Source organism: Phacochoerus africanus, chromosome 4 (assembly GCF_016906955.1).
Source record: "Phacochoerus africanus isolate WHEZ1 chromosome 4, ROS_Pafr_v1, whole genome shotgun sequence".
In the NCBI taxonomy this organism is placed as follows: domain Eukaryota; kingdom Metazoa; phylum Chordata; class Mammalia; order Artiodactyla; family Suidae; genus Phacochoerus; species Phacochoerus africanus.
Window position 1 is genome coordinate 113,896,479 of NC_062547.1, and position 12,982 is coordinate 113,909,460.

Genomic DNA, 12,982 nt, shown 5'->3' on the forward strand with positions numbered 1-12,982 from the left:
CATATAGTGTTCTGCCTGTATGTCTCTTCTCTGTATCCAGATTTTTTTTCTTCTTCAAAGAGCGCTAGTTATATGTATTAAGGGTCCACCCACTCCAGTATGACCTCATCTTAACTAATCATATCTGCAGCAACCCTGCTGCCAAATAAGATCACATTCTGGGGTTCTTGGGGTAAGGATTTGAATAGGTCTTTTTGGAGGACACCATTCAACTCATGACAGTATAGCTCTACCATACTTTGATCATTCTTCCTTTGGTATAGCTATACCAAACCAGAAGGGTATCTGGCTTATTTCCAGCTTTTGGCTGTCGCAAATAAAGATGCTTCAAACATTCATGTAGAGGTTTTTTGTGTGAACATAACTTTTAATTTCTTAGAGATACATATCCAGGAGTATAATTACTAGTGCTATAGTAATTGCATTTTTAGTTTTTAAAGAGTGACTGTACCATCATACATCCCCACCAGCAATGAGTGAGTGATGACTTTCTCCTCATCCTCACCAGCATTTGGTATTGTCACTATTTTTTATTTGAACTGTTCTAATAGATGCATAGTGATATATCATTTTTAAAAATTAATACTTAATTTTTAGAGGAGTTTAAGTTCTACATCAAAATTGAGGGGAAGGTACAGAGATTTCCTGTATACCTCTTCTCCTACAGATTCCATAGTTTCCCCCATTATCGACATCACTTATTACATTTATTACAATTGATGAATCTCCTAGGTCCAAGGTTTACTTTAGGTTTTACTCTGGTATTGAATATTTTATGGGTTTGAATAAATATATAATGACCTGTATCTGTCGTTATGGTTCCATATAGAGTATTTTTCACTAAAATCTTCCATGCTTCACACATTCATCTCTCCCTTCATCACCAGCTGCTGGCAGCCAATGACCTTTTTATTATCTCCGTAGAGTTTTTTCCTTAATACAGAATGTCTCATAGTTAGAATCACATTATATAGCCTTTTCAAATTGGCTTCTTTCACTTAGTAATGTACATGTAGGTTTCCTCCATGTCTTTTTGTGGCCTGGTAGCTTATTTCTTTTGAGCAGTGAAAAATATTCCATTGTCTGGATGAACTGCAGTTTATTTGTCCATTCATCTGCTGAAGGACATACTGGTTACTTTCAAGTTTCGGCAGTTATGAATAAAGCTGCTGTAAACATCCCTGTTTGGGTTTTTATGTGGACATCAGTTTTCAGCTCCTTTGGGTAAATACCAAGAAGTGTGTCGCTGGATCATATGGTAAGAGTATGTTTAGTTTTGTAAGAAACTTCCAAACTGTTTTCCAGAGTGGCTGTACCATTTTGTATTTCTGCCAGCAATGAGTGGGAGTTCTTGTTGCTCTGCATCGTCACCAGTATTTGGTGTTTTGGAATTTGGCCATTCTCATAAATGTATTATACTATCATTTTTCTTTTAATTTGAAGTTCCCTGATCCATATGATGTGGGGCATTTTTTTTTTCATGTGCTTATTATTTGCCATCTCTGTATCTTCTTTGATGAGGTGTTTGTTAAGGTCTTTGACCCATTTTTAAATCAGGTTTTTTTTTGTTGTTGTTGTTATTGTTGACATTTAAGAGATTTTTGTATATTTTGGATAACAGTCCTTTATCAGATGTGTCTTTTGTAAATCTTTCTCCTAGTCTATGGCTTATCTTCTTATTCTTTTGACATGGTGTTTTGCAGAGCAGAACTTTTTAATTTTGAGGAAATTCAGGTTATTAATTATTTATTTCATGGATTGTGTCTTTGGCATTATAGCTAAAAAGTCATCAGCATATCTGTGGTTGTCTAGATTTCCTCCATTGTTATCCTCTAGGAGTGTTATAGTTTGATGTTTTAAATTTATGTCTGTGATCTGTTTTGAGTTAGTTTTATGAATGGTGTAAAGTCAGTGTCTGGATTCATTTTTTTACACATGGTTTCTTACGCCATTTATTGAAAATACCATCTTTTCTCCATTGTGTTGATCATTTTGAAAGATGCTATTTATTTTATTTAATTTAATTAATTTATTTTTTTGTCTTTTGAGGGCCACACTGATGGCATATGGAGGTTCCCAGGCTAGAGATCTAATTGGAGCTATAGCCACCATCCTACACCACAGCTCACGGCAACGCCAGATCCTTAACCCACTGAGCAAGGCCAGGGATCGAACCTGCAACTCATGGTTCCTAGTCAAATTCGTTTCCGCTGCACCGAGAGGGGAATTCCCGAAAGATGCTACTTATTATCCAGGGTAAAATAAAGGTGAAGTAATAGTAATACATAGAGATTGTAAACACCATGTCAAATCGTGCTTAAAACTAGAGCTCTTTCTCTAAAGAGATATGTATATATATATGCGAATATATATATAACTTAAAGTCTTATATTTCAACTTTCTTTAAAATGGTTTAGTGTTCTTTATTTGTTTAGTATTTAATGTTGCTAAAACAAATTTATTCACATCCTTATTTAACTCACATTTTTTCCTGGATCCATAGTGTTTCTAAATTTGTTTATTTATTTTTCTCTTAAGTCTGTGGTTTTAGTTGTTACTGGCTACGGCCCAACAGTACAGCTCTTCTAGTTCAGCGTTTAAAATGAACCAGAAATGGGTATGATCTCCATTAGGATTTGTTTTGATTTCCTCTTCCTTTTGTAACAAGTTGCCAAAAACTTGTTAACTTAAAACAACACAGATTTATTCTCTTACACTTCTGGAAATGAGATGTGACTCTAATGGGCCTAAAGCCACTGTGTAGATAGGGATAATTTCTTCTGGAGGCTCTTGGAGAGAATCTGCTTTCTTGCTTTTTCCAGCTTCTAGACTCTGTCCTCATTTCTTGGCTTTTGGCCCCACATCACATTGCCTTTTCTTCCTTTTTCCATAGTTGCATTGCATTGTCTGACATTGTCCCTCTTGCTTCCTTCTTATCAGATAGTTATAATTAACTACACTAGGCTCACTTTGATAATCCATCTCATTGTCTTGAAATTAATCATACCTGAAAACTCCTATTTGTCATTTAACTCCAAATGTCATTTAACATTTGTTAGTCACATGTTCTGGGATAAGGATGTGGTCATCTTTGAAGGATTGTTATTCAGCCTATCATAGCTGATGATACAAAAAAATATGTTTTTTACTTCTTTAAATGCATTTAAAATTTTTTCCAGGTATTCACTTAATATTTAGTTTTTGCACTATATTTGTCATTTCATTTTTATTTTTGAAAAGTGGATTTTCATTCTTTATTATTATTACTGCTTTTTTTTCCCCCACATTGGTCTTCATAAAGTTTGTTTGTAAAAGACTACTACTGGTAACAGTAATGGTTTTAGAGTATTATTATTTTAAGGTATACTTTATTATTGGTTTTGTCCACACGTGAAATTATTCACCTTTTTTTTTGGACTGACCTTGCAGATATATTTGATTTTTTTTTTTTTTTTTTGCTGATTTACCTTTTGCATTTAAAATTGTTTATTTGCTGTTTTCGTTGTTGTGATTCTTTTGGTAGCTAGGAAATGTAAAGAAAGAACCTTCAGGAAGCTTTGGGTTCATTTGGGTGTAATCTTTACCAGCAACTTGTCCTTACTGATTTATGTTCACAAAAGTGATTGTTTCAAAGATCAGCTCTCTCTGTAGAGATTCATTGAAAAATAAAAATTAAAACCAATTTGTTGTGAAAAAGTACTTACCACCTAGCAAACAAACCAACATGAATTTATCAGGAAATCTGTGTGGATTTAGAACACAGGTCACCAGAGTTCCTGTTGTGGTGTAGCGGAAATGAATCTGACTAGGAACTGTGAGGTCGTGGGTTCAATCCCTGGCCTCACTCAGTGGGTTAAAGATCTGGTGTTGCCGTGAGCTGTGGTGTAGGTCACAGACGCGGCTTGGATCCTGCATTGCTGTGGCTGTGGCTGTGGCTGGCAGCTATAGCTCCGATTTGACTCCTAGCCTGGGAATCTCCATATGCTGCAGGTGAGGCCCTAAAAAGCAAAAAAAACCCAAACAAACAAACAAACAAACAAACAAAAACATGCAACACAACAAAACAAACAAAAAAAAACCCGCATCGAACACAGGTCACAGTTTGTTGAATGATGATGATGTAAATGATAATTGCTATTTACTGAATTATTACTTAATGGTAGGCATTGTGCTAATGATTTTTCAAATAGTATCTCACTGAATTGTCAAAACAAGCCTGAAAATAAGTATTATTGTTGTTATTATCAAATTTTCCAATGATAAAACTGAAGATGATGAGAAAAGCAAAGTGATTGTCATGAGGTCGAACCTGTGCTAATTCAATATAATTACACCATGTCCACTACACCATGTTGATTTTACTTGGAAAGTATTGATTAACGAGCTCTGACAGGATGGCGTATCCCTCTCCATTGCATTTGCCATGAACTCCACAGGTTAGAGTGGTTTGTCTTTTGAATATTGCTAGGTCTCTTTAGTAAATAGAATTACTCGTTAGTTATATTTTCCTAAATTTCACTCAGTTATCTACCTGTGTTCTTTTTTTGTTAAGATACTCACCTGAAACTTGTCGCAACATGACTGAGATTAACAGCTTTCTGTGTCGCATTCACTGAGGCTGCACTCTGATCAATTTGATTGGAATTTAGTTTTCAAAATATTGATCAGCAACATATTTATAAACAAATCTCTCTTAGTGTGTGTTCCTTTTGTCTATGATTACTTATTCAGCTTACATTGACCCTTAAAAGTTGTAATTTAAGAAGGTAACATCGGTGTTCCCATCTTGGTGCAGCGGAAATGAATCCGACTAGGGTTGCGGGTTCTATCCCTGGCCTCTCTCAGTGGGTTAAGGATCCGGCATTGCAGTGACCTGTGTTGTAGGTCGTAGATGCGGCTTGGATCTGGCGTTGCTGTGGCTGTGGAATAGGGCAGCATATGCTGTGGGTGCGGCCCTAAAAATACCAAAAAAAAAAAAAAGAGAGAGAGAGAGAGAGAACATTTTCTGACCTTATTCTCTAGCTCTGAAGCTTTCCCTGATTTATAATCTATTGTCCCTTACATATTACTAACTTACTTTCCTCAGTGCCTGGCGTAGTTCTTTGAGATTTTAATATACTGTGTATGACAGAGTTTCCAGAGGTGTTTCCCACCACCACTTGTTCTCTTGTGGCTTTAATGTAGGTGAATTAATTTGAACTTTTCATTAGGGGAAGCCTTCAGGGGCTAAAAAGTCACAATGGCCTATGTGGTTCTGGAAAGGATGGATGAGGAAGTCTACTGTCTTTATAATAGTGGTCTCAGAAAGATTTGGAGACTTATACTCATTTCCTCAGTCCTCATCAGAAAACCTTGCCCAACTCTAAACACACACCCCTCTCAGTATGCACATAGCTTGATTCCAAGCTGTCACTTTGATTTGATTTTTTTTTTTACTCTAGGCACAGATCTGACTTTAGCTGTGTTCCATTTGAGATCTGAAATAAATTAAGGTTCTACTTCAGCCATATTAATTCGTTTTAGACTTTATACTTCTGGACCTAAATGCCTGTACTGCTTTAGCTGTAAAATAAAATGAATGCCATAGATCATAATATATTTGAATGCATCTTGAATTTGGTTTTTGCTTCCAAACATTTCCTTCCATTTAGTTAATGCTCACATTTAATAACTCCTGTGATGACTCAAAATCTGTTTAGTTTCATAAGTCTTATGATTCTGAAGGACTGACTCTTCTAAAGAGGAAAATGAAAGAAATTATGAGCATAATGTACACATATTGTTCGCTTTGGAGTCTTCATTTCTTGAAGTTGAAATAATTTATATTAAATATGTTCTCTTTTAGTATTGTACTTCTGCTAAGCCAAAAACAGACACTCGAAGAGCTGAAACAGTCAGTCCAGCAGCTGAGGTGCACTGAGGCAAAGTTTACAGCACAGAAAGAATTGCTAGAGCAAAAAGTACAAGAAAATGATGGGAAGGAGCCACCTCCAGTAGTAAATTATGAAGAAGACGCACGATCAGTTACGTCTATGGTAAGCCAGAGGGTAATCAAATCAGAAACTTGAAAGAGTAGTATGTAGGTAATAAGTGATACAAAAATTAATTCTGGTTGCTATAACAAATTATTACTCTTGTTAATATGCAGGTCCTATTAAACTTGTTTGTAAATGCAAAATAGACTTGTCAGTCACCTCAGGTCACCTGGAGAGCACTTTCAGGAACCACCTGTAGAGTCAGAGGAAAAAGCTCTTCTCTTGCCTTCAAAACTGAAAACAGACTGCCATTGTTTTTATTCCTGGGAGACAGCAGGAAGGTAGGGTGTTATTCTTAAGATAGAAATAAGAAATAAGGAGAAAGATACTAATTTTTTTTCTTATTAAGAGCAGTAGAATTTATCTGAGATGGATGATGTGTTTATTGTTTTTACAATATAAAAGATTGATTTTGTTTAAAAAAAGATTTTTCTTTATAAATATCTTTAAACTGCAATAAACACATTTAAATCTACCTCGTAGAAGTTCACCTTTATTTTATGTAGTTTTATTAACTATTTAAGAATGCCTAGGATAAATACTTTCTCTCTTCCCCTTCCTTCCTTCCTTCCTTCCTTCATCTTATGTTGGTGGTTTTCACCAAGGGGGAATTTTGCCCCAGGGAACATTAGACAATGTCTCCGGACATTGTTTGATTTTCACAGCTGGTGGATGCTATTAGTTTCTCTTGGGTAGAGGCCATTGATTCTTCTAAATATCATATCGTACATATTATAGCCCCTCTCCTTAAATTCCCAATAAAAAAATTATTTAACCCAAAATATTAATGGTGCCAAGGTTGAAAAAGTCTGAGCAGTATCCTTGGCTTTTCGTATGGGTAACAGTATACAGTTCATAAATAGAACTGTTATAGTTCATGATACTTTAGGTGATATTTTAGTAATTTTTAGTTTATGTGGTTCTAAATAGTACAGTTTGGTTGTTAAATGGATTCACATGTCTCCATAGGAAAAAATGGCTGCATTCGAAATTTCCAATTTCCAATTGATCTGGAACTGAATATGAAGTCTTTAAATTTTTGTGGTTGTTGCTGTTTTTGTTACTAATTGAGCCATAGTGATCTGTATATTACATTGTGAATTATCAGTTATAGTTCTTTGGTCTCCTTTACTGTCCTACCAGATAATAATCTTCTTACCATGTAGACCTAGATTAATTTTATTGCTTTATGATTTTTTAAAAAGAATATTAAAATTAGTTGATTTACAATGTTTAATTTCTCTACAGCAAAGTGACTCAGTTAGTTATACATATGTATATTCTTTTTCATATTATTTTGTATTATGGTCTATCACAAGACTTTGAATATAGTTTCCTGTGCTATACAGTAGGACCTTATTGATTATCCATCCTATGTGTAATAATTTACATCTGATAATCCAAAACTCCCAGTCCTTCCCTCCCCCATATCCTTCCCTTGACAACCACAAGTCTGTTCTATCTATTAATCTGTTTTTGTTTTGTAGACTTGTTGATTTGTGTCACATTTAAGATTCCACATGTACATGATATCATATGGTATTTGTCTTTGTCTTTCTGACTTACTTTGCTTAGTGTGATAATCTCTGGGTCCATCCTTGTTGTTGTAAATGGCATTATGTCTTTCTGACTTACTTTGCTTAGTGTGATAATCTCTGGGTCCATCCTTGTTGTTGTAAATGGCATTATTTCATTCTTTTTAATGGCTGAGTAATATGTACCGTATTTTCTTTATCTGTTCATCTGTCAATGGACGTTTAGGTTGTTTCCAGGTCTTGGCTATTGTTAATAGGGAATATTCGGTTGTATGCGTTTTTGTTTTTGTTTGTTTGTTTGTTTTGTCTTTTTTTGTCTTTTTAGGGATGCAGCTGCAGCACATGGAGGTTCCCAGGCTAGGGGTCTAATTGGAGCTGTTGTTGCTGGCCTATACCAGAGCCACAGCAATGCCAGATCTGAGCCACATCTGTGACCTACACCACAGCTCACAGCAACATCAGATTCTTAACTCACTGAGTGAAGCCAGGGATTGAACCCGTAACCTCATGGTCCCTAGTCGGATTAATTTCTGCTGTGCCACTACGAGAACTCCTATCCAGTTTATTTTAAATAATTGAAATGCCATTCTTCCTGTACATCTTATCTGTTCATTAAGGCAATGCCTTTAGTAAGTCTCTAAGAAACTTATAAAGGAATGCTATACCTAGTTTAATAAAGTAACATTTTATAAATGAAATACAGTATTCCCCAAAGTGATACCAATTAATGAGATTTTACAGTGTGTTTTAGAAAACAAGTAGAAATATCTGCAATATGTAGCTCTTAAAACTTAATACTCCCACATATATAAGTGAAATTTTTGCATAATTCAATCTTTCAGTAAATAATTAGAATATTGCTTTTCAATTTATTCAACACAGTCAAAATATTAAAACTATAAATGATTTTTCCCCAAATGACTATTTAAATATTATTTTATGAATAACATTACAAGAAAAGCTTGACTGTAACATAAGCAGTCCCACTAGTATTTTGTCTTTATAAATTCCATTCTCATACATGGTGTAAAATTTCAACAAGTGGAATTTAGTTGAATTTTGGAAGAATTGGGAGAACTGAAAATTAAACTATGATATCATGGAAAGTAGTGAAAACCTGACCTAAATATTATTTAAGAGTAACTATTAACTATTCTACATGATCCTAATTAATGGCAGTGTTAACCCAAACACAGACTCTTCAGCCATGAATGCTTCTGTGGAAGAATGCCCTTAAAACTATACCACTGAGATGGGCCATGGATTTTGTGTTCTTATAAAAATTGCAAGGTGATTCAGGTGTGTAATCAGGGTTAGGATTGTAGTCAAGCTCTTAGATGTTTGGTTTTTATTTCAACTATGTAATTCAGTGAGAATTAAGGTCCATCTATTAATTTAGAGCACCTACATGTGTCAAGGACATTTCTAGAGGCTTGTGACATATCAGTGAATAAAACTAATGAAAACATTTCTTTTAGAGGTTACATTCTGTGGTGAGTGGCAGTTCATAAGTAAATACATTATATATTATGTTGGAAGATGCTAAATGTCAGGGTGTGAAACAAAGCAAGTTATAGAATTGGAGGTCTAGAATGTCAGAGGTTGGTGTACAGTTTTAAATGCAAATAAAGATAAGCATCATTGAGAAAATAGCAGTTGAAAAAAGACTTGAAATGGGGAGCTATTAAGCCACTGAGTATGTAGGGAAAGACCATTCTAGTCAGAGGGTGCCCTTGTTGCAATGACTGTAAGACAGAGGCATGTCTCAAGTACAGTAAGGAGGCCTGAGTAGAGGGGAAGGTGAGAGTATAGCGAATGAGATTAGAGAAGTAGTAGAGAGCAGGTCTCAGGACCTGTAGAACATAATTAAAAGTTACAGCTTTTCTCTGATTGAAATGGGAGGCCGTTGGGTTGGAAGGCTACAAGAAGATTGACATGCTCTCACTTTTGATTCAAATGGATCACTGTGTTGAAAATACACTTAAGGTTAATAAGGATGGAAGAATGAGGTTGTTACCATAATCCAGGTGATACAAGATGACAGTTTGAGCAAGGATGGTATCACCAGGTGATACAAGATGACAGTTTGAGCAAGGATGGTATCACAGAAAGTAACAGAAGTGTCTAGCTTCTGGATTTGTTTTGAAGGTTGAGCCTATGCGATTTCCTGTGGATTGAATGTGCGATATGAGTTAGAAGACAATGTTAAGGTTTTTAGCAGGAGCACTAAAGGAATAAAATTTGTTTCAAGTGATGGAGAAGACTAAACACAAAGCACTTTGATGAGGAAGAGCAAGACTTCAGTTTGTCTTTCCAGAAGAACCAGTCAGTGTAGCAATTTGAGTAGCCCAACTCCAGGTAGTCAGGCCAGAAGTAATAAATTTGAGAGCTGTAGGCATCAAATAATATTTAAAATTCTTTGACTATAGGAGTTTCCATTGTGGCTCAGTGCGTTGAGAAACCGACTAGTATCCATGAGAACACAGGTTTGATTGCCGGCCTTGCTCAGTGGGTTAAGGATCTGGCGTTGCTGAGAGCTGTGGTGTAGGTTGCAGACGTGGCTCGGATCCCACATTGCTGTGGCTGTGGTGTAGGCTGGCAGCTACAGCTCTGATTTGACCCCTAGCCTGGAAACCTTCATATGCCACAGCTGTGGCCCTTAAAAAAAAAAAGGCAAAAAAAGATTACTTGACATGGGGAAGGTCACCAGGTGAAAGAGGATAGAGAAGAAAAGAGAAACAAGGACTGAACTCTGGGGCACTGCAAGTTAGTGGGGGGTCTGGGCGGGAGAATCATGGAGAGACTAAGAAGGAATGACCAGCGAGCTAGTAGAAAATCAAGAGTATTTGGTGGCCTTGAAGTATTCCAAGAAGAAACAAGTTCTAGAATTTGGGATATGCTGGGTTAAGGCAAAAGGAACGGTTGTATTGCTTGGTGAAATTTTGTAATCTTTCTGTAGCAAATGCCCAAGAGGAAAACTATAGTGCACAATGCAGTGTCTTTGGACATAGGGGCCCAATCCCTTTTTAAAGAGTGTCCTAAAGGGACTACCAAGCAATGGAAACTGTATTTTGGGAAATAATGAATTGAAAGATGAATGCTTTCTTAACTGAGTTACTGATAGATTAAATGTGTTACTAATTCTGAAGGCATTTTGAATTGTTTAAATGCTCTATGAACCCAAGAATTATTTTTTCTAATTTTTCAATTCTAGTTCTGCAGGGCAGAAGAATATGCTTCTTTCTGGGGCCAATTAGGAGGGTAAACTCCTTGTTGGCTGCCTTTGGATAAAGATAGAAATACCAGAATTTTCTAGTCCCCAAGTGAACATTGCCTGACTTTTTTCCATCTCTCTCACCCTTTCCCTGTCTCTCCATTCAAAAACATCACATGTTTGTTTTTAGCTGTCTAGTTGTAAAAACATAGTAAGTTTTCAACCAGTATCTGTGGAATTGAGGAATTGGATTTCCTCTTAATTCAAGAATTATCTAGTTATATCAATTTGTAACAGCTTGTGGTTTAGGTCACATATATTAAGTTTTTGTTAAAAGAATCTCCCTTATATGTCAGATATATCTAGAATTGATGGCACCATTGAATGTGTTACTGCTTTTTAAATATGTTTAGCTCTCCTATAGGATAATTGCCTTTACTTTGATGTTTCTGAAATTGCACATTGTAAAGCCCTTTTGCTAGACTAATATACAACATATATTTATCTTCTCTGCATAGTGTATTGAGTTCTGCCTAACTGAACAGCACTATCAATAAAATCATGTTTTGTTACACTTACAACCAACAAAATATCAGTTTTGTTGACTAAATATTGTCTGTCACTATATGACTTAATGGTAATTCATTATACCATAGTATTCAATATATTTTCAATTTTATAGCTAGACACATAACTGGAATGATACCAGTTGAGACATCATATTGACAACATCATTGAAACTTTATCTATTTTCATCATTGGGTAATTTTCTTTCTTTAAATACAGAAGATAAATGTTTTGTTTGTTTTTTTGTCTTTTTTTTCCTTTTTAGGGCCGCACGTGTGGCATATGGAGGTTCCCAGGCTAGGGGTCTAATCGGAGCTGTTGCTGCGGCTTATGCCAGGGCCACAGCAACACCAGATCTGAGCCGTGTCTGCAACCTATACCACAGCTCACAGCAACGCCGGATCCTTAACCCACTGAGTGAGGCCAGGGATTGAACCCTCAACCTCATGGTTCCTTGTCGGATTCATTTCTGCTGTGCCACAACAGGAACTCCAAAATACATAAGATAAATATTAATTCCAAGTCTGACCATCAAATACACTGAGAAAAGTACCAAAGAATCGGGAGACCTGAGTTGATCTTTGCTTCTGCTGTATAATTATTGTCAGGTTACTTTATGGAAAAGAAACACTTTCTTTTCCATAGAAGGAGAAAATGAATGTGTATTTTGATATTATGAAATACTGTTAAAACATGAGATTCTATTTCAGTTTTTTCTAATAATGTACTTTAATTCACATGTAAATTAATTTGTGAATACTCATTGACTTCTTAAGTATAAATTGTAGATTTTTCTACATAATTATCTTTTGTATTTCTTATTTCTGAGGCAACACCTTGTTTAATTTCTATAAATTTGTAATGCATATACATGAGCAGGGGTCCAAGCATTCTTTCCTTCATCCCTAGTTCTCTACCTCAAAGGTAACCTTCCAGAAGCACTGCATGTAAATAAACCATAAGTTTATATTATATGCTTTCTGCTCTTTTGACACAAATGGAAATGCATAAAATCATGTTGTTCTTTATGAACTTTCTTACTTAATGTATTTTATTTTACTTTGTCTTTTGTCTTTTTGGAGCCGCACCCACAGCACATGAAGATTCCCAGGCTAGGGGTCTAATTGGAGGGAGCTACACCTGCCAGCCTACGCCAGAGCCACAGCAACACCAGATCTGAGATGCATCTGCGACCTACACCACAGCTCATGGCAACACCGGATCCTTAACCCACTGAGCAAGGCCAGGGATTGAACCTGCAACCTCATGGTTCCTAGTTGGATTTGTTTCCACTGAGCCAAACAGGAACTCCATACTTTATTACTTAATGTATTCTAGATATTATTTTGTAATAGTGACTATGTAGTTACTTCTTTTTTGTTACTTATTCAACAAACTGCTTGCCGAATGTTAGGTATCAAGTTGCATTTTAAGTTCTGAGGGGCCGTAGTGAACAAAATAACCATTTTTTTTCTGTCCTGATGGACCTATCAATCTAACTGGAGAAGGCAGACAATAAGTAATTAGATAGATATGTCAGGCAGTGGCAGTTTCTTTGAAGAAAAATAAAACAAGAAGGGCGAGAGAGGTTGCTGGGAGGTAATTTCATATAGATGGTGGTCAAATAAGGC

General features: G+C 35.8%; 1 protein-coding gene across 3 annotated transcripts in view; it reads left to right on the forward strand.

Moving 5' to 3' along the window:
• The window catches only part of FER (FER tyrosine kinase), a 432,134-nt gene that overhangs the window by 133,477 nt on the left and 285,675 nt on the right, over positions 1-12,982 (forward strand). For all 3 annotated transcript variants that reach the window (XR_007134557.1, XM_047778393.1, XM_047778394.1), the window contains one exon: positions 5,846-6,035. Coding sequence is in view for 2 of the 3 variants with exons in the window: in XM_047778393.1 (XP_047634349.1) it covers positions 5,846-6,035 (190 nt within the window). In the remaining variant the exon portion in view is untranslated. The remainder of the gene's footprint in view (positions 1-5,845; positions 6,036-12,982) is intronic.